This window comes from Empidonax traillii, unplaced genomic scaffold, assembly GCF_003031625.1.
Source record: "Empidonax traillii isolate 1590-97213 ecotype Southwest subspecies unplaced genomic scaffold, ASM303162v1 scaffold254:size1037790, whole genome shotgun sequence".
In the NCBI taxonomy this organism is placed as follows: domain Eukaryota; kingdom Metazoa; phylum Chordata; class Aves; order Passeriformes; family Tyrannidae; genus Empidonax; species Empidonax traillii.
In genome coordinates, this window is record NW_020955447.1 from 767,923 (window position 1) to 794,053 (window position 26,131).

General features: G+C 44.9%; 1 protein-coding gene across 2 annotated transcripts in view; it reads right to left on the reverse strand.

The window, feature by feature from the left end:
* Positions 1–22,977, reverse strand: part of FRMD1 (FERM domain containing 1) — a 37,825-nt gene extending 14,848 nt beyond the window's left edge. The window contains exons 1-3 of one of the 2 annotated variants that reach the window (XM_027889148.1): positions 22,933–22,977; positions 13,421–13,586; positions 8,058–8,148 (exon numbers count right to left, since the gene is read on the reverse strand). In XM_027889148.1, coding sequence (XP_027744949.1) covers positions 8,058–8,148; positions 13,421–13,516 — 187 coding nt within the window. In that variant the 5' untranslated portion in view covers positions 13,517–13,586; positions 22,933–22,977. Of the gene's footprint in view, positions 1–8,057; positions 8,149–13,420; positions 13,677–22,932 lie in introns of both variants that reach the window. The other variant, XM_027889149.1, reaches the window with a different exon arrangement.
* Positions 22,978–26,131: the final 3,154 nt, after the last annotated feature.

Here is a 26,131-nt window from a genome sequence, read left to right on the forward strand (position 1 = left end):
TAGCAGTTGCTGAAAGGGGCTCTGAGCTACCTTGCAGCCACCTCCCAAAGCATTCCAGATTCTTACAGGAGCAGATGTAGCAAATATGTTCTTTGCTACCTTTCAAAAAACAAGCTAGCAAAACAACCCCCTATTGGTAACTCCTTCAGCTCCCACCTCAAAGGAAAGAAACTCAGTGCTATCCCAAATTAGTCCACATCCCACCCTAATAGGAGACCTTGTGTAAAATACAGTTACACTGGATATGAAGAAGATAATCCCCAAGAGTCCTGTTTCCATCTTTATGCTCTTTCCTGCATTGTACTGATTGCAGTTGTAATTTTAATATAATTACACTTCTGTTACGGAAACAGCACAGTATTTAACAGCACTATTGAAACTGTATAGAATTTCTGAAAGCGGTGGTGGTGAGAATTTAGGTTCTGTAGCACACAAGGTGATATAAAAGTTGTTTGGCTATTTGGACAAGGAGAGGAAGAGGTTTCATCATCACAGAGATTGCATCTTCTACCTGCCTCTTCACATATGCCTGTAAGACAGGGTGGCAGGGGGACTACTCTGGCCCCAGCCCTTGCTTCTCTAAGTCCATTAAGATCAGATAACGCTGCCTTGAAGAGGCTGGTAGAAGTCCTAGTCAGTGAGAGAGAAGGGTTTGTTCATCTGTTAGCCTTGTTTCTGTCCCTTGTCAGCTGCCAAGCTGGTAAGTGTCTCTCTGTAAAGCTTTTATTAAAAAGTAAGTAAAACTCATTTAGGAAGCAATTCCACAGCAAGGGACAGGAGTGGGATAACATGCGCACGGCCCCCAGTCCCTCCCTGGGCTCTGGCAGTCCCAGGGTAGGGCATTTGCTCCTCTACAGTCTCCTACACCAGGCACAGCATTGCCCCTGATGGCACAGAAGTGCTAGGTAAAGCCTGTGCTGACTCTGCCAGCACCGTGGTGTTTAGCTGCCATTTGTAAAGAGGGTGGGGAACCTGCATGGCTGTAACAAGTTGAGGCGACAGTTTTCCTTTCTCACTCAGGAATGATCCCATGCACAGAGGTGTTTAGAGAAACAGGTGAATTACTCCTCAGCCAGAAGAGAAAGATAGCAATAGCAAGAGGAGTGGCATATCCTGAACCGTTCCATCACACCTGAATACTAGGTCAGAAAGAGGAAAAGTATGACAGAACAGTTACACTGTAATGAAGTCATTTGTTACCCACACCCCACAGCCCCTATTTATCTGTCACATTACACAGGTTAGAGAGATCACTCCCTGAGGGCCCAGATGCCAAGCCTGAGAGCTCCAGGTTATTATTAGGCTTACCGAGAGGCACACACCGACTGCGAGAATAAGCCAGGCTGCAGGAGGACACCCCAGTCTATCAGCTCTCCCTGGGGGTCCCACTCCTCCCCAGCCCAGTCCAGCATCCTCCCTCCCGTGCAAGAATGCAGCACTGCATTCCTGTCTTAATGAAGTTAATATTGCTGGAATGTCAACCTGTAGTGTAAGCCTCCATCTACAAAAACAAAGAAGTATTTCCCTCTGCAGCCCAACTGGTTTGTGGTTATTTTGTTGGTGGTTTTTTTGGTGTTGTTTTTTGTTGTTGTTGTTGTGTTTGTTTGGTTTTTTTTTTCCTTAAACTTGATTAGTGATGAAACTTAAGAGATCTTTTGACAGAGGCTAAAACTGTGTCTGGTTTGAAAACAAGCACCTCTAACAGATATGAGGACACCAAATTGCAGCACCTCTGAGCAGTGCTGTAAAGGACAGTATAGAAATGCACAGATGGCCACCTTTCCAGGGAAGAATATGTTTGATCTGTGGATCCATGCAGGGCTGGATACTCAGCAGGTGCACACTGCCATTGCTTCACTGGCCTTGGTTGAAGGACAACTGAAAGGTACTAAGAAGCATGCACACATAAAAGGTATCAAGAAGCATGCACACATGCAAATAGACACTCATCCACCTGCAGACACCGCGTTCATGAATTTCATCTCAGCACTGTCAGTGACCTTATGAAATACATCAGCTTCTCTTAAAAGGTTCCCTAACGTATGTGTGTACAGATCCCAGACCTGGCACGACACAACAGTGCACTGCAACCCCAAGAAATGCCTCTGGACAGCCAGCTAGTCAGCAGTAATGCAATTTACACATTTCTCCCTATTTCAGCTTTTAAGAGCTCTCAAATGAAATGGAAAGTTTATGCTGTAAAAATCACATTTCAAATTAAGGAGTTAGCAGAAATGCAAGCATTCACTGCTCCTACTCTGCAAAATTAGCTTAGTGCATTTGCATATTTGAGAAAATATAGGACGCGCATTGTTGCAGAAAAATAATGGGCCAGGTCTCCAGTCAGAAAAAAAAGTGACACAGTTCCAGTGAGTGATGTAGGTTTACAATAGGCATTATTTACACTGCAGGAAAAATGGGAATAGAAAATGATGGCTGTAATACAGTATCAATTCAGTTCTGAGTCATTGTTACTCCAAAAGCCATTATTTTGCATTAACCAGTTCCTCCTCCTCTCATTTTTTATGAAAGGTAAGTTCTCTGCATAAAAGCTAAGTAATGGTGAATAACAAAAACCTGTTCTCCTGTGCTCATTTTGGCTAGAAGCACTGAGAAATTCCACAGAGGTGTCCTACCAAGAGAAGAGCTTAGGCCTCGTAGGCAGCCAGGAACATCCCATTAAGTAATTTGGTTGCATCAAGTATATTTTAGTAATAGAACTAGACAGTTAAAAAGAATAGGATTCAAATAAAATATGAATGTAGTGAGGACCCGAACTTCTACATAGCAAGCATTTTCTGCCTTAGAAGTGAAAAAATTGTCCTTAACTTCTCCCAGACACTGCAAAAAGCCTCACAGTAACACCACTATGTCCCTTGAGGTGCAACATGAAAGAGAGCAGAAGCAGGACAGAAGGATGCTGGTGTTGGGGGAGAGCTAAAGTTTAAACCCTCCCCCTCACCTCAAAAAAAAACAAACCTCATGTTGTAGAGCTCACATAACCTGTTTAGCTTCCCGGAATACCAGCATGCCTTTTTTTTTTTTTTTTTTTTTTAGTGAAGAGCTGGCTACATGCTCCTTCACTCCTTTTGCATGTGGAGCTCCCCAAGCTTCCAAGTGCTAGTGGTCTTGGAACACCACTATCCACATGGCATCTGCTCCCACCACCTCTACACAACTTCTGGATGCTCCTGGTGTTACCTTTCAAGCCAACAGAAAGAAACGTTGTCTACCCTCCAGTATCTGGTTGATTAGTTTACAAAGGGGTCTAAAAGAACTTGTTTCAGATAACCTTGTGGTTTTAGCTCTAGTTAGAAAGCCCATGTAAACCAAGTGAAGAAGAGAAGAATCTTAACAGAGGCTGGGAGTAAAGCAAGAGAGGTCCTGGCTGAGGTCTCTTTACCTGGGATGGACACAAGGCACAAGGATGTTATTATGAGAGGAGACAATTCCAAGAAGCCTGAGGTCCTGTGGCTGTTAGGAACTGCTGAGGTCTTAACACTGAGATAAAGGCTCAGTCATTCCTGCAGGAATTTTATGTTGGTATCTTACAGTTAGTAACAAGGCAAGCCCAGGCACAGATCTTCAGACTTTGGCAGCATCATGAGTGATTCTTCTGCACAAGAAGAACTGCAGAACCATTCTAGCACTGCTCATCCAGGAGCAAACAAACTCTTTGCAATTCTTAGGCAGTAGACCCCTTGGCTGGATGCTGTACTGATGCTGAAGGAGCAAAAATTTACAGCAGGTACAGGCAGAAAAAATGCCTTCATAGAAAGAGACTGTATAAGTAAGTACTTTAAAGAAGTACTATATACTCTCTGAACACCTGAACCCCTGTAATTCCCTCTAGGTGGTACACTTCTGTACATGTTTTTATCTTGCATTTAGTTCACTTGAGGTAATAAAGTCACTGTAATAGAGTTGTACCTTAGGTTAGAATACAGAAGAAATTCATAAAGGAGATTCAACTATCCAAGTAGATTTAAGAGGACAGGCAGAAGCAGGGACAATGGGGGAGGACTGGTGTGTAGAAATCATCAGAAGGTATTTTGGAGAATTTCTTTTGTTATCTGTCTCTTAAGAGACCAAGAGACCCTTTGTTGTAAGAGACATCCATGTAATATAAAAATAGTATAGTAGAATATTCTGTCCTTGAACTTCAGTACTGGAGGATACACAGATGCCAGAAGAATTAACTGGAGACAGAGTGGTCTTGGCAGAGTTAATCACTGAGCTCCTTGCTAAGCGTGTGCTGGGAAGCATGGGCCTGGCAAGGTGAACAGCCATAGCTGTAATAACCAAAGGATGATCCTTGAAGCAAAGGGATTTGGTTTTGGTAGAAAGTCAGCATGACAAACCGCTAAGGAGGCATGGAGAGACAGCAGCAGGGTATAGGAGCTACAGTCTTGCTCCTTCCCAATTGAAGGTTTCCATCTCCTTGGGTCAAGCAAGGTTTGCTCCTAGAAAGGAAAAGCCCAAGATTCAGGATCGAAGGATCTGTGTTATAACTACAAAGGAGGCCTGGCTGTTCTTTGTCTGCTGACAATCACTTTTGTTTTAGAAGACTGCATGTGTTGCTGCACACACTTTCTGATAACAAGAGGGAAACCTCCCGCGGGGCACTAGATAAGGTTGACCCCTCAGGAGGATTTGCCACATAAGACACAGCTGCTGATGCCTATGGAGCCAGATTGAGTCTGGCAGGGTCGCAGGGTCTTTCACTGAGTAAACTACAAGGAAAAAATGCACTTCAGCAACAGCAGTATGCAAGGTATAGCCTGCCTGACAATCTGTGACAAAACTAGAAGAGCAACATGTCCCAGGGTTTGTGCCGGTGTGGCCTCTCATTACTGGACACTCCTGAACTTTATATTCAAAGTGATCAACTTCTTATAGACAAACATGTGTTGTTTGTTTTTTTTTTCCCCACCAAATATATTTGGTTGAAGTGATTTTTCTCTTGAGAATAAAAAAGTTCAAGAGCAGAAGGGGCTAAAAATGCTATCCTGCCACCATTACTGCATCCTTTAATCCTGAACCTTGCCCTCAGCAACAGTCAGAACAGAAGGCAAAAAAATTTAGGCAATGAATTCTGGAAAACATGCTCCATGACCTAGAACTCAGATCTGACAGCACTCATGGTTTGCAGTTTGCATGGCGCTTTGTGGTGCTGTTTTCATTTTTGCCACACTTACGGGTTAAACTTCTGTTCATGATTAAGGACCCCAAACTCTCCCCCTCAGACACATACTTACTATGAGACCAAGTGAGCATTAGTGTATCTGTACAACGTCTGCAGGTCAAATGGGCTCCTAATCCAGATAATCCATGCAGTGTGATTGGCTACAGTGCTGTAGAAATCCTTTAATTTTCATTCTCTTGATACTGCTGACAGTCAGGGTTTTGTTGACAAATTAGCAGGAAAGTAATAGGTGCAGGGGGATTAGAATACCTAGTTTTGCATGTGGCAGCATCAGACTCCCAAAAATAAATACACATTAAGAAGTCGGGAAATATATAATTATCAAAACAGGGCAGCTATTTTTTAAAAAAATTATGTCCTAGAGCTGCAGCATAGAGATGAAAGCATGACTTTGTTCTCAAATGTAAATGATTCCTCTCCCTTTTTTGGACATCTAACCCAGCCTTTCTTCACAGACCAGCCCCATGCCTCCCCTTCATAGACTCCGTGGGATGTACACTGACTCGCTCCACAACCGAGGCAACCGACTTAAGTACCCCCAAGACAACCCTGGGCGATGCAAAACTTACACAAGGCCTCCCCACAACCTGACCTGAGCGCTTCCCTCTCTTGAGGTGATAGCTTGTTGTGAAGCCAAAAATCCCTGAAGAGCAGGTAATGCCTTAAAGGCTACTTCCAAACGCCAGACTCAAGAGTGCTACCTTTGCTACAGAAGCAAGACCTCAGCCACCACGGGCAGCAGGGGAGATGATCACCAGTCTGTTGGCCAAAACAAGAGGGGGGGAGGAAACCAAGTTGTGGAACAGAAAAAGTATTTCCTCTACTACAGTAATAAACCCAGAGCTATTCTAAAAACAAAAGAAAGAAAACCTTAAACTCCACCCCCCACCAGACTCCAGGCAACAGCTTATTGGACTTGGGCAGACTAAAGCCATGGACCAGAGAAAGCAATAAATAAACTGAGCAGGTTTGCTCCCTCTCCCAAGAGATTGCTGCAGCCTTCCTGATGGCTATGGCCATTCAGGCTGAGAAACTCACTGCTGACACTCGTCTGTCATCTGGCCCCAACAGTTTCTTAAACAGGGGCACAAATAAAAACAAAATCTTCTTATCCAAAATTCTGGCACCTGCATGGGTGCATGGGGGGCAGAGGGAGATGGCTATCAGGAGGATCCAGGGTGAGCATGAGAAGCCTTCAATTAAGCAGCTTTACAATCTGAGCTACAGCAAGCAGGAGTGAGGAACAGCAAGGAAAGCAAAACAAAAACAAAAACAAACAAACAAAAAAGGTTACTCCTGTAACTCTTTTCCTTTACTTTTGTGTAGTGAAAGGATAGTTTCCATTTAAAGCTATGGACAATATACTTTAAGGTCTAGTCAGCAAAGCTTTATTATGCTATTTGGGATAGGGTGGTTACACCATATTTCCAAAGGACTTAAAGGGATCTGCCACAATAGGGTATTCTGGGGTCAGAGCCTCTGTGTTTCACAAGGTGAAGGAAACTGCACCACACGACAGTTCGGAGGGAAAGAAAAAGCAGGGTACAGAAAATATGAAGTAAAAAAACATGCAAAGGGAGGGAAAAAGTGAAAGAAACATAGGAAGAACAGAGCACCTAATTCAAAGAAAATAGGCATGAAATTGCCCTGTCTTACAGGGGAGGACAGGAGTTCCAATTTCAGCCAAGATGTCCTCCAAGTGGAACAGGCAAAAACTGGTGTTAAAAACATGAGGCAAAGGGAAGGACTCAGAAATACAGTTGTTTGTGAAAAAAAGTTGAAAGCATTCAGGTGTTCCTCACATTAAAAAAAAACCCTGCACTGGTTTAAAAACACAGGTATATTCGTTAGCTACTGGTTTAGTGGTTTTGATGGAATCTTATGGAGACTCTCCTTAGGGAGATAAAAAGCTTATGCTGGTCTCAGTTTGACTGCTATATTCAAAAAAGCCCAGAAATTCTTAAGAGAACGAGAGCAGAAACGAAATGAGAGAAACTTAAAAAGCACCTATTTTATCCCACATATTTGTAAGGGGGCAAAAGAAACCTTATTTAGAAGGACTCATAAAAGATTACTCTCATTTCAATGAAATATCTAGAATTACGGTAGTAAATTACACACTTGAGAAAATTTTTGGAGGAAAGAAAAGTCTTTCAGTGCTTTTGAAAATGTGGGGAGGCAGGCTAAGCAGGACATCAGATCCATCTTACTAAGAGTTGGAGGAGTGCCAGTGCTCACAGCATCCTAGAAATGTAATCTCTCATATCAGTTTGCTCCTTTAAGGCATCATCTTAACACAATTTCCTGGTCAATACTAAGCTGTAGGACCAAGCAGACTCACCTTTAACCTACAGACTAAGAAGTTTTGTATTTCCCACGTGGTATTTAAAACCCCAAGGTCTCCCACATGTGCATTCAGTCCCCTAAAATCATTTGAGTTTCCTCCCCAGTGCTACATTCTTCGCGTGTGGCTTCAGAAGATAAGTAACACTTTCAGTTCCAAAGCCCTTTTAAAAATTCACCTCTTGTTCAATACTTACAGCATTATATATAGTGAAAAATATGTTGATTAGCAACTCCTGCTACAGGAGAGAAAGCCCCATAAAGAGGTGGAACCTAAGAACAAAGGTGGAGAACAAAAGCCCCCCCCTTCTCCCAATTTGTCTGCCCACATACCAAAGATCAAAAGAGCTCTGGGAAGCTTGTGCATAATCTACATACTTTGTGACCTTATTACAATCAAATTCCCCCTGCAGGCATGGCCGCTGTGTATATATGCACACACTGTAAATACACAAGCGAGTCTGTGGATGTTTGCCAAGTCACTTGCTTGTGCACTGAGTTTGCTTACTTTTAACAATGCTGAGGCCAAAGAAGTGAGGCTCTTTAATCTTCACTACATCACAAACTTGCTGAAAGAGCTCCTGTCCAGTGGCTTTGACCTGAAAGACACAACAAATCCAACATTACAGATGGCTCATGCACCTGGAGAGAGCAACTCTTCTTTACGTTGGCCAACGCATTTTTGGGTACCACAGCAAAAAAACCCAAATACAGCCACCCCACAGAACACGCTTTTTTCAGTATTATTACAGAATAATAATCAGAAATGAAAATGCTGCTCTCTTGCAGATTTTGTTTTGAGAGGTTAAGAGAAAAAAAAAATTGAAAACTTTCATTCAGATCTAGAAACAAAAGTACCCAAAGAAACACAAGACTATAGTTTCAGATGAAATAGCTCAGGTTAGAGACGAGGTTGCTCTGTAACCCACACAGAAGAGCTTGTTCTGTCTCCTGCTGACTTCTGGTTACACAGTCATTAACATCTTCATCTTCTGCTGCTGTCACCAACAGCCTTTAAGCCCTTGCCCATGTCCATGCACATTGAGACCTTCCAATACCCCTGCCTCCTGTAATGCTATGCATGCACTGAGGATGTACTGGGAAAGCAGAGCTGCCAGCACACGCTCCCACAGGGGACCAGAGGCTGGACAGTATTTGACACCATGGCACAGGCCATGGGAGCACCACGGCACTGCAGCATGGCTACTGAGTAAATTTGCTAGCAGGGCTGCTAGGAGCTCAGGCTCCCCCAGAAAGAATGAGATTCTGGTTAACCTCATGTGCAGACCTGGATATGTACTATGACTGGAAGGTTCCCCCACTGAACATCCCACCCATCTCTAGCCTCATATCTTCCTGACCCACTGCACCAACCCAGAAGCACTGAAAATCCACAGGCACAAAGAGAAACCTCCCGACCCACAGAGGCCTAGGGGAAAGAGCTCTGAGCAAGAGCAGATGGGGAGAGCAGAACAACACTGACAACCTCAGCTGAGGCCAGGGTGCAGCCAGCTGCAGCTGCAAAATGGGCCTGGACCTCAGTTTCATTACCCACTGCTAGATGATGCTGATTAGCAACAGCAGCAGGAGCAGCCATCCTGAGGGGTATACCTTCGGAGAAACAAAGATGACAGGGCAGAATCTGACTGCTTAACTCTCCCAAAAACCAATCGCCATCCTAATTCTTCAAACTCTCTTAGGGTAGGTGTGCCACACTCCCCAGAAACTGGCTTGCGCTCCCCTCCCTGCCCCAAGATGTACCATGTCACTAGACATGGACAATGGGAAAGGAGGTCATTTAAGTACTCATTTTCTTCTACTTGACAAGGCATCACTAGCCAGACACTCACTACAGTTTTATCAGGAGCTTTGAAGCCTGCACCACACCAGTGCAAACACCTGTGTGCTCTGTGAAGGGAGGAGGTAGGGCACAGTTCCAATAAGACCCAAACCCACATCTTGGTCTTATCACAACTCTCCACATGAGATTGCATCCTTACAGTCTCACTCCTAAATGCAGTATTTGCTCAGCCGCCTAGAACACAAACCTGGAAGGGAAAGTTAGGCACAGATCAGTCTCCTTTCCCAAGGAAGCAAGGTCTGAGCATGTTCTTCTACCTGGGAAGGACTTGCTAAGAAAGCAAGGCTCTAGCCAGAATGGTTATGGGCATACAAGAGTCACTGGCAGCACAGGACTCTCTCTAAATGCTATATGATGAGATGAACTTTCTAAGTGGCATGCTTTCACACCTAAGGAAAGAGAACCCTGCTTTATGATACTTAGTTCTAGGGAATGAGCACTTCAGGGTTTTGTGACACTCAGCTCTAAACAGTGATTTAAGCAGATTTCTTGCACAGCAGGTATGCGACTACCACCTTGTCCATTCTCCTCTTGGCACTTGCTTTCTGTATCAAGTTTTACTCCCAGCCTTCAAGGCTATGCAATACCAATTACATTTGCAATTGCTGTTCCCTCCTCCTGCTTTTCCCTCTGCTCAAAGCAACTAAGATTTCCCTTTGCATTTTTCATCTGGACGCTTCTCTTTGGACTTTGCTCATTTGCATGGGATTCCTGTGCCAGTCTCCATCCCAGAAAAACCATGAATCACTCCTTCCACTGATATTCAGCTTTGCCCCATGTCAGACTCAGGGCTTCTTTACACGTAAAATTTAGTCCAAAGTGAAGTCAAGTCCAAGTTTACAGAAGGCAACTGCCACTCCAAGGTCATTCTGTGTACAAATATTCATGTGCACTAGTTATCTATCTCTATTTTTCTTGGTCCATCTGCTTTGAAACATCAGCTCTTCTGCTCACAGAACCACTGAAAGACTTCAGACCTATGCTTGCCATTTACCAACACACAGGACCTCACCAGACTTCCTCCCCTCCAGAAATTTCTGTTCATGCTTACTCTATCAGCTGGGCAAGGTGCAGCATCTGCTGGGGCTGCTCCTGAACTACCCAAACACAAGTGGTTGCCTGCCCTGCTCTCCCTCATCGGCAGCTGAACCTTTGCTAGCCTACATCTCTCCTTCCTTCAGCTGCTACTATCCCAAAAAATTTTATGAAATCTGCTTGACATCGATCATAAAAACTAGTTGATATTGATCAACAGGTTCAAAAGTGTTGATGAGATAAGCCACAATGCTGTCAGACAAACAAAGCTGAACAAATTGGATACCAGTACAAGATCTTTGGTACAACCAATACAACTTTTGGTTGCACCATTCTCGCTCACAGCCTGCTCAAGCTCCCTGGTGCACACATGCTATCTCTCCACTGGGGTTGCCTGGAAGAAGGCAGACTGCTTTGCTCTGTGCTCTGATGTTCATTCTCCTAAGCAGAAATCTCTCACTTTGCCTTGCAATCCTCAGGGCAGCTGGTCAGCTGCAGCACCCACTAGTGAGTGCCCACTAGAGCCACTGCTCTGCCTCTCCTCATGTTCACATTTAGCCCCAGGAAGACAGTTTTCCTCCTCACCATCCCCTCAAATTCACTGTGCCTTCAGAAAGGTGGATGCCAAAGTTAATTAAGAGATACTCGATTTAGAAGGAATTTAAAATGGCTCCTGCTCTTCTCTCTTCAACAGCACTATCTGTGAAGGGCGTAAGACAAATTCACTTTAAAGAGTAGGCTTCAGTCTGTATGTGACCACATAAAACATACAGGTAAACTCTTATCTGGAAGGGTGGAATTTATATGGCACAGGAGAGAGAGGCATTACCCGCATAAACATTGTGCTTATCACTGGAAGGATCTATAATTTATTCTGCTGGGAGGATAACCATTCCTACCTACCTCACTGAGCTGCAAGCTTGTTTAGTATTTGCATTCCACACTGAAGAGGTTAAAAGGCTTTGGAAATCTTTAGTAGTGGCATTATTATTCTAATAAATGCACAAAGTATCATCTGTAGTTGAGCTAATTAAATTTGGGTTCTACCAACATCACTAGAAAATTGCCTTGATGTTTCTTTAAAAAAGAAAGATCTCTCCAGCTGTGAAATCTTAATTTTTGTTGTTGTTCTGAAGGGGTGTTGCGGTAAAGCCAAAAGCCAAATGAAAAGCCTTTTTTGGTGACTTGCCCAGCTGTAACAGGTCATGTTTCACTCTCTATGCAATTAGGACACAACTGTGTGTTGAGGTCTCATGTTTTGGCCCAGACAGCTATTCCCTTTCACATTCAGGCATCTCCAAATACACACTTCCCCAGCTTCCCAGCCACAAAAGAAAAGGGCAGCAGAAACTATGATGGTGCATGTCTTTAAAAAGGAATACAAAGGGTGCTGTGGTAGGGACGTCTCTGTGGGACAAAATGGTGATGCTCAAGGCACCCCAGCTCTTTGGAGGGGCAGGCGCTCAATGCAAAAGACCATTTGTTACTCTTATTAAATATCTTGGGGGAATTAAAAAAGACATGTAGATGTAGCATCTCGGGATCTGGTTTAGTGGTGGACTTGGCAGTGCCATGTTTATGGTCAGACTCAATCTTAAGGGTCTTTCTCACTCTGATTTGATGATAAACTGCAGATTTGCCAGCGCACAACCCAGTGGTGAAGGAACAGCTGCATGCTCAGTTTGGGCACAGGCACAGAGAGAAGCAGTGACAACATCAGGCCTGCTGGCACAATGCCCTCATGCATGCCAGTCCGCACCTTCTCCACAGCAGGACAGCTCCACTATCTCACATCTTTAGCCTCCCTGATAAAAGCTGTGAGAAGGCGAGATTTAGGGTCAGATGCAACACACCATTACCCAGGCCTGTGCAACTGCCACCAGGAACTTAATTAAATCATCGTTTTGTGGCTTGCACAAAAGCTAGCAGATTGCAGAAGCCTTCTGGGGCAGTGGATGGGCTGGATTTGAACCAGTAACCTAGAAGCAGAGTGTCCCAGATTTTGCTGTTAAAGCTTTATTACATCCAGCCCTTGAGGCTGTTTCAGTTAAGGACGCTACACTTACACACAGCAGGTAGGAAAATTCCGACGCGGATTTTGAAGATTGGCACACATAATTTCAAAAGCCACTGTTTCACTCAAGTGCTTAAAATAACAGTTCACCTCAACTGTCTTCTCCCCCTCCTCGTCCCAGAAGGGGGGAAAAAACCTACCCAAAACAAAGCAAACTCTCCCCAGCTCACACACGAGTGCACGCACACGCTCACAAGAGAGCACTTATCTTTGAGGCTAGCTTGTCCTCTGAACGTGAAGTGCCTCTTGTCAGCTCAGTTTCTCACAAGTTCAAGGAGCAGCCAGCAGTGCACAAAGAAGCACCGTGCTGTGGCAGACACCATGCCACCCTGGGCTCCAGCTGAGCCGCCTCTGCTGTCATTTGTGCACACTCTGAGACATTCAAAGCAGCGATCAAAGAAGTGAAGCAACTTACCTCTAGTTTTTTGTGTGCACAGTACTCCGAGGAGGCAAAAAAAAGCCCACCTTCAGTGGCTGTTTACTCTGCCTTGGAGGCTTTGAAGGGATCTGTGGGCTATCAAAACCAGTGATAGCTAAAATGCCAGAGTAAACAGTCACGTGTTGGGCACACTTGCTAAGTCATCAAGGCATTTCGGGCTCAATTTCTCAAAAATTGCTGGGTTATTACGAGTCGGAAAAACACTTAAGAGATAACAAAAAGTAAATAACAGCAGAAAAAGAGCAGAAGCAACCCCCCATCCTGTAACACACTTGTGACTTTTAAGGAGCTCTGTAAGTTGAAGCTGCCCAATTAGAAAATGGAACACCAATTACCCTAAGCAGGCTAATAGCCTTTCGGTCAGCAGACCCGCACCAAGCTTTTGGGAGAACAATAGGACCTAACAAAACTGAACTGTGGCAATGATACAGTCACCTCCCAGTCTCCCTCCTGGCCACTCACCCCGACGGCTAGGCTGAGCTGCTCACGGGTGGGCAGGAAGACACAGACACTCCGGATCTCTGGCTGCATCCTGCCTATCAGCAGTGCCCTGCTCATGGTGGGCAGCTCCACAGGGACCAGGGTCTCCTCTCCAGACGGGTTCTCAGGCTCCCTTCATCCCATGCACCTGTTGAAAAGGCGAGATCATCAGTGCCGTGCTTCTGTCGGCACTGGAAGCTGCTCACAACATGCATGTGATGGGATGTTTTTCTTCTTGCTGTTTAAAAACAAACAAACAAAACAACAGTCATTCATTTTCCAGGGCCAGCCAACGTTTCCACCGGCATCATAGCACAGACCAGGCAGTGTCAACCTTTAAAGAGCTTGAAAGTCTGAGGAGAGTGCCATAAAACAATGCAGTCCTTCTGTAATAACAAACCGGACTCAAGGTTTCCAGACACGCGAAAATGATAAGGCAGGTGACTGCTTCCTGAAAACACCCATGACAAGGGGGAGCATCCTATTCTTCAACCAGGTACCTCACTCTCAGCCAAAGCAGAGATTTCAATGGGCTATCAGCAGGCATGCGTCAGGCATGCAGACAACTTCATCTGATCTGTCTTCCCCATCACTCCATCCCTAGTCCATGGGAAATCGCTGTCTCAAATCCTCTATACAACAACTCAAAGGATGAGGTGGAACACAAACTCCCAAGGTTGAGTCACTGTCAAACACTTTTTGTGAGGTAAGCACTGCCAACCTCCTCTCAAGGAGGTTGTATTTAAAATCGTATTTGTCCTGGTTCAGGAGGAAAATATGAGAGAATCAAATTTGTGTATGGGATGGGGGAAAAGCAAACTGTCATGGAAAAACAAAGTACAGTACAGAAAACAGAACTTGATTTTATCCCTCTCCCTTCAACTTCATGCTCAAGCCTTCTTTTTTTTTTTTTTTTTTAAATCAAATACAAGAAAGATGGGCAAGTGTCCTTTTGCAAGTATAGAAACTGTTCCATGCATCTCCTTCCCTGAGCCAGAATATATAAAGCTTCTTAATACAGCAACTTTTGATTCAAGTTATGTAGAGCATTCCTTATGAGACAGAAGTACACAAAAAATTGCAGAAGAGGGGATTATTAAAGGCTATTATTACTACATTTTTCAAAACTGGTATTTAGCTAAACAAGAACTAGGAGTTTTTAAAAGATTGCTCTAAATTATAAACAAGTGACAAAAACATATTTGACTTTCTGGGACAGGTGAAAGCTGTCATTAAATGAAATATTAAGAGAAAAACTCTGATTTATCTTCTCTTATTGATATAATTATGCTGGCATGCTTTCTTAGGCTCTGGACTACGCATTATTAATGGCTGTATATAAATTACAGATGTCTACAGAATGACTTGAGGGCAACAAGTCACCATTATTATTGCCAACTGATGTCATATATGCCATAAACTTTATCGACAGCATAAAGACCTCGGAATATGAACTCAAGGTTTTCAACATAAGGAGGTTTACCTTAATTGTCAGACAGCTGCACTAGCTGGTACACGTTCCCACTTGCAAAGGGAAATCACAGCCAGACATTCATGGGACTCATACCAGAACTGAAAACAGGACCAAAAAAGTGGCCATGAAAAACATATGCACAGTTTCCTGTGGAAAACTGAAGAAACTGAGTCCCAGTTCCCCACAGACTCTATAATAAACAAAGCTTCTAGAAAACTTATTCTCTGGTCTCATACCTGCTTTGTCCACTTCAATTTTAAGAGGCCGGCTGTGGACCCTCAGAACAGGGAAGTGAGAAAAGCCAGAGAGAAGGTGTTTTTCTTCTTACGTTTTAAAACAAATGAGCTTGTGGACCCTGCCACAACAGGTAAGAGGTTAAAAAAGAAACGTCCTTAATCTGAAGGGGGAGGTCAAACACAAGCTCAGCTCAACCTTCTCTTCCTAGAGGCATGTTAGGGTGTGATAAAACTTAATGAATCATTAACTTGCTAGCATTGCATGTTTACACCTTTTTAAAAAAAGAGTTGTGAGTCAAGAGAAACTGCCCAATGAAAACAATTGGCCAGAAGGAATGCTCTTACTTAAACATACACAATTTCAGACTGCCCATATGCCATTCTTTTGTTTACCACTGATTCCAACCTCTTAACCTCAATTAAACCCTAAAAGCTCCAGCAAATGAACTGCAGATGAATTAATAAAAGCTGAAGTCAATCATCGGCCTCTGGGACACCCCACAGGTGGTTTGGTTTTGTTGTGTTGGGGTTTTTTTTCAAACTTCATGTTTTAGCTCCTGAAGAAGTGCATTTTGAGATGTGATTGTTTAGTCAAAGGCCCAGCAAGTCTATCAATTACAACAGTCAAAGGCAGTATTTATTTGTATTCTTCTGGTATCAGACAGGGGGCTTATTACTGCCCAGAGTGGTGGCACAGCTTATTTAGCAGTGTTTATTTTACCTAAACACACATGCAGCGGAGCTTTGGAAAACATGCCTGTCACTAATTTCAAGCCTTCTCTCGCTAAGCAGTTCAAACATGGCCATAAAAACTCAATTAAATCTTCCTCTCTTCTCTCCACAGATCCTCAAGTTGCCCCCTAGCATAGGGCCAGAAACTCAAAGCGGGTCAAAGCGGGACTGGATGAGGTTTCCCCCAGCAAGACAGACAAGAGCAGCAAAGTCCTCCACGGGAGGAAGAAGAGGAGGAGAATAAGGAGAAAGGAACCTCTTTGCTTTGGATATCAGAGTGATGGCTCATGAAACCACCTCATACCCCCTATATACACAATGACACAAGGATAACCTGCTACCACTGAATCTGGGGCCACACCACAGCCAACCTGTCTGGAAGGTCTCATCCAGACATCATGTGTGTTCACGTAGCCTTATGAACATCACTGTATTTTACACATTATTTCTTGGGACCACAGCAAATTGGGTCCTAATTCTGATTGGGTCCTGATCCTGGCCTTTAGGTACTGCGACAGCCACATCTCAACTGGATGAAGTGAACAGATGAACGAGTCATCACCTACCAGCTCAGAATAGCAAACCAGAACAAAGTCTTCCTCTATCAAGACAAAACAACAGATAACTCTGTGCTTCTCTCACAAACACCTCGAAACGTGCTTTGTAAGGTTTATTACAGTAAAATACCTGCTTTTCCTAGAGCGGATAGAGAATGAGCATTGAGCATCTTCCTGATGAAATTTTATCATAAGGGCCCTACGGCATTCCATCAAAAACTGTCCAGAAACATTAAGACTCTTGTTAATATTTTCCAGCTATTATCCAGAGATGTCTTAGGCCTCTAAGACAACTAGACTCCCAGGCTGCAGTTTCACAATCAGCTTAGGGAGCTTTAATCAAGGCAGTCCTGCAGCAAGACAGACAGACAACTGCCTGGAAACAAATCTGCCCCTGGCAGCAACCCACACGTGGGCTACCTTGTACTCATGATGAAACACAGACTTAATTTAATACCGAGAAGCCCCCTCACCTTCCAGGTATTTTGTCCCCTCAGACACACACTGTAGGGCACCAGTACTATCTGCAAAACAGAGTAATAAAGAGTCTGAGTAAATAAAAGATGTCATGATGGCATATATTAGCCTTTCCCAGCAACTTTAACACCCCACCCACCTCTTTTGACTATTCCCTGCAATGATGAAAGTTGCTCTGGGAAGATGCATCAGTCAGGAGGGAGGGGAAAAAAAGCTGCTTGTTAGGGCAGAAAAGAAGACTGAAGCTAAATAGCTTTATGTCATGGCTGCAGATGATCCGAAAGGTGACCAGGAGTCAAGAAAAACTAAGTCACGTCCTGCAGCGTATGCCCAGAAACACACTGACTTTTCAAATGCGTCTGTCTCAGCATCATTCCAGGACTAGCATGACACATCCAAGGGCAAAGATGCCACAAGGAGGTAAGGTACCAAATTTGGTATCCACGAACCACTTAGGGCACACACCTGCCTTCAAACACCGAATGCTACTTAGTAGCACAAACATGGACAGATGCAACACTGGCAGCAGGGACAACTGGCTTCAGCCTCCTAATGTGGGAGATGCCACTGCAGCAAGGCTTCTGTATCTGCTAACCACAAGTAGGTCAGGTCTGAGCATGGTCCTCTTGCAGGGATGGGATATGGGCCTGGCTTCCACCTCTCCTTTAGGATTTTTGAGAGGTGCAATGCAAGATGCCTTCAAAAACTCCAGGCCTGTGAACCCAAGCAGGTGGGACAGATGGGGAAATCACTGAGCATTGGTTTTAGGTACCAACCAACACACTTTTTTTCTTTCTTCCTGTACAAGCAGCACTCCCTGGCAACACTGAGCGTTAACAATAGCAAGGAAAATGTTTTCTCATTAGTCTTCTTTGCAGGATTAAACACAGCTCTTAGTTAGGCATGACTGCTCACACTCCCCACCTTTGTGCTGTGCAGTTTTCCTGCCTCACATCAAGCACTACATGTGAGTGCCGGAACACGAAACATGCTCTTGAGTTTGTAACTCTTCTGCTCTGCATCCCCCACAATGTGGCCATTCCTGGGATGATGCTGCCATGCTACTCTGTAGGCTGCCCTAGTCCTTAAGCTCAAAGACAGGGACAACTCTCCTCATGTAGGGATGGTACCATTCTCTGGTAGCCAGGTAAAAGTGACTCACATTTTTGGGCACACTAACTAGTCCTCAAGGAGAGGAAAAACGCTTACCAGAGGACAGAGCCCCAAAGCAGGTGCTCCTGCAGAGCATGGAAATGCAAGGGCAGGGCAGCATTGGCAGGACCACAGTGGGTGGCTGCCACGCTTCCATTTGGCTCTCCCATAGGATGAAAAAAGCTCCTCAGCAGTTTGCTCCCTTTGAGAACAGCCTAGCATGACTCACCTGAACTTAATATTTTCCTGAAACCAAAACTGAATTCAGGAATCCTTTGAGAGAAATAGACAAATGAGTAAAGACTCTAGGCAAAAAAGGACAAATTAGGATCTCACAGAGATTATGTTTTCCCATCACTTCCCAGTGTTGGAAAGTGGCTTTGAATTTTTGTACACAAAAACAGGCAGCCTTTTAAAATACATTATTTTATCAGAAGCATATGCAAAACTTAGCAATGTACATGTTTCAAAGAATGTCCAAACAGCAAAAGTCTGCAGCTAGAGCATGCAATTCAGGTAAAAGTAGTAGCATGTATCCTATTGCATCTGACTACTGACAAGTAGTTTCTCATCATGATGAATCTCTTTACTTCTGCATAACCTATTAATGGACTTGTCTACTGAATACCAATCACTTATAAGACTTCCTCATACTTCATAAATCAAGCACATAAATTAAAATTTAAGAGTAAGTAGCACTTTGAGGTATTGATTGGCCAAGGCAAATGCAGGAGCCTAAGAAAAAAAGCAAAAATACAGGATAGGGTGTGAGCCAGCCTCAGTATCCATTACACCTCGCATGGAGCAGCTGCAGAGGAAGCCTGCTCAAAAGTGCCAGGCTCCATTTTCTCAGCTGGATCACCAACACAGCATCGCATGAGAACTTGCAAAGGTTAAGGGAAGTGAATTGCTTGAAGAGCCATTCTGGAACAGCAAACCCGCCTCATCCCAGACACACAGACATGCCTCTTTTGAGATGGAGCTGGAGGGAAAGCTCATTTAAGCTCACACATATGCAGTGCCAGGAGTGCTGTGAAGACACCGCCAGTCCGGTACAGTGTGAAGAACACAAACAGAAGATACTTCAATTTAGCACTCCAGTGCTTGGCAATTCTGCCATGTAGTGCAATCTTTAGTGCAGAACATTAATATTTTCTACCTATGGGAAGCAGGAGAGCCAAAATACAGACACAGTGCTGCTCCAAGTTCTTTAAAATAAGGGAAAGTGAGGTTTTTTTCGCAGCCACTGCAACTGTTGGAAAGCTTAGGAAGAGCAGGGAGAGCAGCAGCAAGACCTGTCTCTCTACTGGCAACTCAGGAGAGAAACATCTTTTAATATCATGCAAATTGCAAGTACACGAGGTCTCCTGACCCAAAAGCCTATCAGTTAATTCTCCAACTGGAAACATATTCCTTTTTTTTTTTTCTTTTAGTCTACTGAGGCTATAAACAGGGTATCTCCCAAGGGGATCTATGATACTCTTGCCCCAAGCACAACAGCTGAGAGATAATCTTCTAAAAGCCTGTCTTTGCACAAGTTATTTCACAGAGGTTGTATTTTTTTATACTTGACCTAGGCTGGACCGATTTGGAATGGATCTCCAAGACTCCAGAAGTATTTTCCAGAGCTGTCCAAAAAAGTGTAAATAAACTCTTCCTTATTTTTCTGTTGTTACCAAGATCTTGTAATAGTTCTAAAAGTAAGTGGACCATGAAGCCTTTATTTAAAAAAGGCATAATTTAACTTCACAAGTAATACCTTGAGTTACAGGACCAGTAAGGTCAGACACAATATATTTTATCACAATATATCACATAATAAACTCTTCTGAGCAGGAATAGCTTTACTACCAGTAATAACCAGTAAAAAAAAAAATTGGCTTACTTCCCCAGAGGAAGGGGAAAGTCCACTAGTGACTTCATGGCATTTGAATCACCACCTAAGTATTCAGACCAACTAGGCAGCTTCTGCATCAGTTTGCTTCTTTTTCCCCCTGAAGCGCACAGCTAGTCTTGAACATATTCAGTGCAGAGAGGAATACTGATTTACGTAAAGTAGACAAAAAGAATAGATAAAACTCCACCTGGAACACAGCTTGTCTCTATTACAAGTGTGAAAATACCAATCTGCCAACACCTTGATAAAATTAACACAAACAGCAGGGTCTTTATGATTAGATGCAGTTTCAGAGGCTGCACACAGCACTACCAGACATCAGCTTCAGCAAAGCAACAGGGAAAGCAACGGAGACCAAAACCAAACAGAACAAAAACAACAAAAAAACCTCCCAGCCTTATAGAGAGTGCTTAATTTTTGAGGGGATACAGAATTGTGCAAAGAGAGGAAATAGAGGGGAAAAAAAAAAAACAGCAAGCATAAAAAATGGTTTAACGAGAAGTAAATTATCTCCTTCCTGCGATTCTCCAGTAGCTCCAGGGATTTAGTTTGGGCCAAGCCCACCGTTTGTCCATGCTCAGGTACTAGCCACACACTACGAATTAAGGTACCATTGCTAAAAACCACCAAGATAATCAAGGAGCAGTGCAGTATCACAGGGCTTTCTGCAAGAAAAAAAGTGTAACCCTGGAGCACAGTAAGCATGCAAGTCATTTACATTGTCTTGCGTTGGAGGAACAGTAGGGCAACGACTTTACTAAAAAGGCTATCTGATACAGACCTAACCACAGGATTCATCTGCTTTTTACCTGCAGTGTTGGGAACTGCAAAGAGTGCTGTAGCCTGAGGGCATTATCAACTTTGCTAAAAAAAAAAAAAAAACAAAAAACAAAAAAACAAAAAACCAAAAAAGCCAAAAAACCTAACAAGAAACACACAAGCACAAAAAACAAAATAAAACAAAAAAACCCAAGGAAAAAAATGACCCACAAAACCCCTAATGACATGGCCTTTACCTCATACTAAAAACTTCTTCTATTAAAAAAATACTTCAAATGGCAAACCACATGTAAATACAAATGGTGTTTTGTGTCACTGGTGTTCATCCCAGTTTATCATGCTCATCATATAAACAACAACAAAAATTCTAAGGGAAAAAACTCTCTCCAAACAGCAAAGACAGTATTGTTTGGTAAACCACTGAAAAGAATAATCACAACTGCTGTTCTTCAGTAGCATTATGGAGACTAAATTTTGCTTATACTTGTCTTACTCTTTTTTGTTTCCTTCCTTTTTTTTTTTTTCCTCCTTAAGGTGATCTCTGCAAGAAAACTTCCCCCGTTCCTCCCTCCCCCTGTTTAGATTCCATTTTTTTCTAATGTGGCATTCCTCTTCTGAAGCCAAATCACTGACTACTACACAGTCTCTCAACATTACCAGTGCTGAAAACAGAACACTTTGATAAAAAATGTATAACAATTAAATGGAAGGAACAGTCAGCAGTGAGGTTCTGACACTGTTGTCATTCCAAGTTTACCACAAACAAAATAAAACATAAAAAAGTTAAATAAATGAATGGGACACCAATGTCCAAACAGTTGTGGTTTGTTGCTTTGGGGTTTTTTTTAAACATTTTTGAAGTATTCATTGTCAGGGCCTGGGCATCATGACAGTACTCTGAAGAAAGGACAAGGTTCAGAAAACACGTTAGAGTTTCCTGGTATGGTGGAAAACCACAGATGTGCATTTTAAATGCCACAGGGGAGTTGACTTGAGTGCCTGTCACTGTCGAACAGCAGGAGAAACATCTCCCGGTGCAGATGATGATTTCTCAGCACCGGAAACCCAGAGCTTTTCCCTGTAAATCTTTACCAAAAATTCCAAGAGGTGGAGAAACAAAAAGGTGTGGAGACTTTTTCACTTCTGACGCCCACTCACTTCTCCTGCGTGCACACACCTGCTGGGGCACTCATCTCCTCCCCTGTCCCGCCCACAGCGGGCCGACCAAAGTCCCTCGCGGCTGTCAGACCACTCAGACCAGCCCCACGAGATGCCTCCAGCCCCTCGCCCCCGAGGCTGCCCCCGCGGAGGTGCCGGCCCAGTGCTGTACCCACGCGGCTCACCTGCCCCAGGTGCTGCAGCACGGGGGGCCCCGCGGGGCCGTGGCCCTGTCACTCTCCCGCACCTGCGATGCAGGTAGCAGCCAACCGAGCGCCAGCTGGGACGCGTCCCACACTCGTGCCATCGCGTGGCCCACGGGAGCTCCATGGAGCTGCAGCCGGCCCCTGGTGCCTCCCGTCGCGCAGCCGGTGTCTTGCTGGTCCCGCTCAAGCATCACCCCACCATCTAGCACCGGCGAGACCCACCGGCAGTGCCCAGTCCACGACACAGACGGACTGATGAGTTGTCACGACTCCAAACTCCTCCGGAGCCCCGTCCCCTCCTGTCCTCAGCCAGTGCCGGCCCGCCCCTGCTGCCTCCGTCCGGGAGCCGCAGCCACCACCGCAAAGGGACACGCAAGGCGGCGGCTCTGACGGGAAAATCCCCTGATAACGTGACACAACGGGAGACCGCTCCGGCCCCAGCTCGCACCGCCCTGCAGCCGCAAAGTTGTAAATACACTTTCGCAGCCGCTGCCGCGCGTTGGGACCGACCGCCGCCCGGCTGAGCACGGAGCCGCTCCCGGCTCGGCGAGTAGCGCACTCCCGTCCGAGCCCCCTCGCCCGCACCATCCCCTCGCCCCGGGCGGCGGGCGCAGCCGGGCGCTCCGCGGGTCCCGCAGCCCCGCCGCGCCCACGGGCTCCGCCGGGACCGCTCCCCGCACCCGGGACCTGTCTCCGCCTCCTTTGTCCCCCGGCAGCTCACCGGGACCGCTCCCGCCTCCCCGCTGCCGCAGGGACCCCAGAGGGACTTGGGCGCCCCGGAACCCCCCCGCGCTGCAGTCCCGACGGTGCAGCCCGCGCACTTACCGTAGGGTGGCCCCGGCCGCGGAGCTCTGCCGTCCCCTCCGTTGCAGCATCCAGCACATGCCGGAGCCCTGGAGGAGGACCGGCGGTGGGGCGGATCCAGGCGGGGCGGGACACGGGGAGGGGAAAAGAGGGGGCGGGACGGGCGGTGTGTGTGCGTGGAGGGGTAGCCCGCGTGTGGGCTGGTGGTGGGGAGATGCTGGTGGGGCAGGCGCGGGGTTTAGAGATGTTGTTCTCAGCGGGTTCTGAGTGCACCGCACTGACAGCGACGAAGTCTGCGTAGAGGAAGTTGTAATTAAGAGTGATCACAGCAAGTCGCTGGAACTCGGTCCATATGGCCCAGCCGTGGGGAGGTTGGCTGGGCGGTGCTGTCAAGGGGAGACGGCACAAAGCGTAAGAAGATACAGTCGGGGATCGGATCAGGGAAAGCAAGGCGCCCTGAGGGGCGTGGGAGTCACCGTGCTCGAGAGGAGGTTCTTGTGCTGCGCACATAGCATAAAGCCTCTTGCTTCCCTTGTTTCCCTCCCTCTTCTGTGATATAATTTGTGGGTTTTTTAATGTAGTAATTTTCTGAAAGAAGGCTGACATCATCTCAAGTTCTGTAGTGTTGCTCCCTCTTCCTCACAAACAGGCTATAGTTCAATTTCCCCATGTATCCAGTTGCATGTGAGGGTGCAGCTGGCATGAGAAAAGGGGTGGCAGGGGGATGTAAGGGGAGCAGGTGGGAAGACTTTCACATAATGTTGCACTACTCTGTAAGAAGGGAGTTGAGTTTTTGCCGGGAGGGACCACAAAAGCAAACCTGACTTGGTGGTGTGATATGTCCACCTGACAGGATGAGGGAAGCAGGGCACCAGATCACTTGTCCTTGCTCCCAGTTTTAATTTTGCATTTTAAGTTGGACCTGAGACTGGCTAAAATCTCAACCTTGCTGGTGTGCTGACAGGGACAACAATTTACCTTTGCCTCTTCCCAGCAGGACTGTAGTAGTGAGGCTGCTCTGTGAGCACATCTCATTGCCAAGCCTTCTCTTCCCTCAGCAGTTTTCTGGGAGAAAATATCCGTGTCTTAGTCATTATCTGAGCAAATAGATAGGCATCTCCTTTCAGGAATGGTTCCAGGGCTGTAGGTCCTAGATGAACAGAGTTGACTCCCAGTGGCCAAAGTTAAGTTTTTCATGGTTTGTCCTTTTGTTAAGCCCGGCCTAATTTATGCAGTTGCCCTCTCAGCATGCCAGCTGTTTCTAATGCTGTTTGGAACTGCCTAACAAATGGTTTCATGGGCAGCTGCACTGGCATGGCAGCTTCCCTCTGTTAACAGAAAGATGTCTCACTGTCCTCCTGTTTTTATTCCTTCCTGTCTTCTGTCTCCTTTGCTCATGGCTGTAGCACCTTCATTGAGCCAGTGCTGGAGCATTTCAGACTGCTAAACTGGTCAATCTCACTAAATGGACTGAAAATTTTTTTGCTTGAAGAGTGGTCTGTCATGTTGGTGAATTAGATTGTCTTATGGAGCGGTCAAAGCCAGTGTTGGAGTTAGCATCTTTTAATAGCACCTACATTTCCTCATTTACTTTCTGCATGGATTGCAGAATTAAATGCAAGGGCATAGAATCTGGTGCCCGAGTGTAGGCTCTGTTGTTGACATGTTCTTATTTAACCTGCCCAGTACCACTCATAAAGCCCGCAGCAGAGCTAGCCCAGAACTCTGGTCACAGCACGACTTTCTGTCATGCTCTGACAGCTAGTGGAGAACTCGAAACGTTAGCAAACAGCTCTGATCAGTTGCTGCATGCTTCTGGGTTTTGATAATTTGAAAAAGTTTCTGTGATAGGGTCCTTTAGCTATGACAGGAGGAAAGCACCACATCTAGGCTGCTGAGGTAGGGGTATGCTTTGATATTTCCTTCCCAGAGAACCTGAATAGGAGAGTAAGAAAAGTGTGGGTCATGTGCAGGTGATGCTCCCAGGGTAGACATGATCAGATTGGAATATAGTACAGAATGTCAGGTCCGATTACCTTAATTGGAAGTATAGTAATTATGCTGCATAGCTGGTCTCGTAGGATTGGCAGACCTTGTGTGTCACCCTGGAGAAAACAAGCTGCATTTTGAGAAACATCAGAACTGCAGGAAAATGGAGATAATGTCAGCCTGTTTGTTTTTGAAGAAGACATCAAAGTGTTGGAGACTGAAGATATCTGTGTTCCAAGGAAATACCACTGCAAGTTTTCAAAGCATCGGCTTCAGCTCTCCTTCTTGCAGTGCAGATAAGCAAGTTTCATCCAGCTTGCTCTGTAAAGTGGAAGCTGGAGAGGAGGATTTGTGAAATGCTTTCTAAAAACAAGGTGTCTTCAGAAAATAGAGCCCCTTTTCTAAACTCTCATGCAGAGTTATGCTGGAGTCAGAGGGACCCCATACAAAAATAAAAGTTTGCATAAGCAGATGTCTTTACTTATAGTCTTGTCTGCATTGCATATAGACATAAAGATCTTCTAGTGCAAAAGGGAAAGCTGGGATTTGCCTTCTCTGTCTTAGAAAAAATATCCCTTTCCTTTTCTTACAATAATTATCGCAATGTGTATAGGAGATAATTTTGTTGCTACTATTTATTGTCTAGTTCACAGGCAGCACCTAAGCTTGGAGAGAAACGGGTTGTTTGTGGAGTTTGGAAACAAAAGGAGTTTTCACTAATGATGTCGGGGAGCTGAAGCTGGCTTCAAGCTGTTCAAGTCATGAGAGGATGACTCAGAAGTCAGAAATTTGAGGCATTCCTATGTCTAGCGTTTAATCAACAGGCAAAGCGTTGGGAGGTAAGCAGGGGAAATCAATGGCAAATCAAAGAAGAATAGGTCAGCTATTCATTAGAGAAAGGATTGATCTCAGGGATATTAACAGAAAGAAGGGCATGAAATGAATCCTAAAGAAAGTTTGTACTAACTGTGGCTGCAGTAAGCTGGCAGTCGGGAAGCCTTAAAAAAATTACTTGACTGTCTTGCATAAAAGGCAATTTGCAGAACTCTGCATTTTCAGAGTCAGATTTAACCAGCAACACAGGTTACAAAAACCTTCCAGACATAACGCAGCTCTTGCAGGAGTAATAACTATTTGTGTATATTTGTCATTGTTTATACAGTCATCATAGGTATTACACATGAAATGATAATAATCTGCTTTCTGCTAGCAGACATGCTGAGCAAAATCT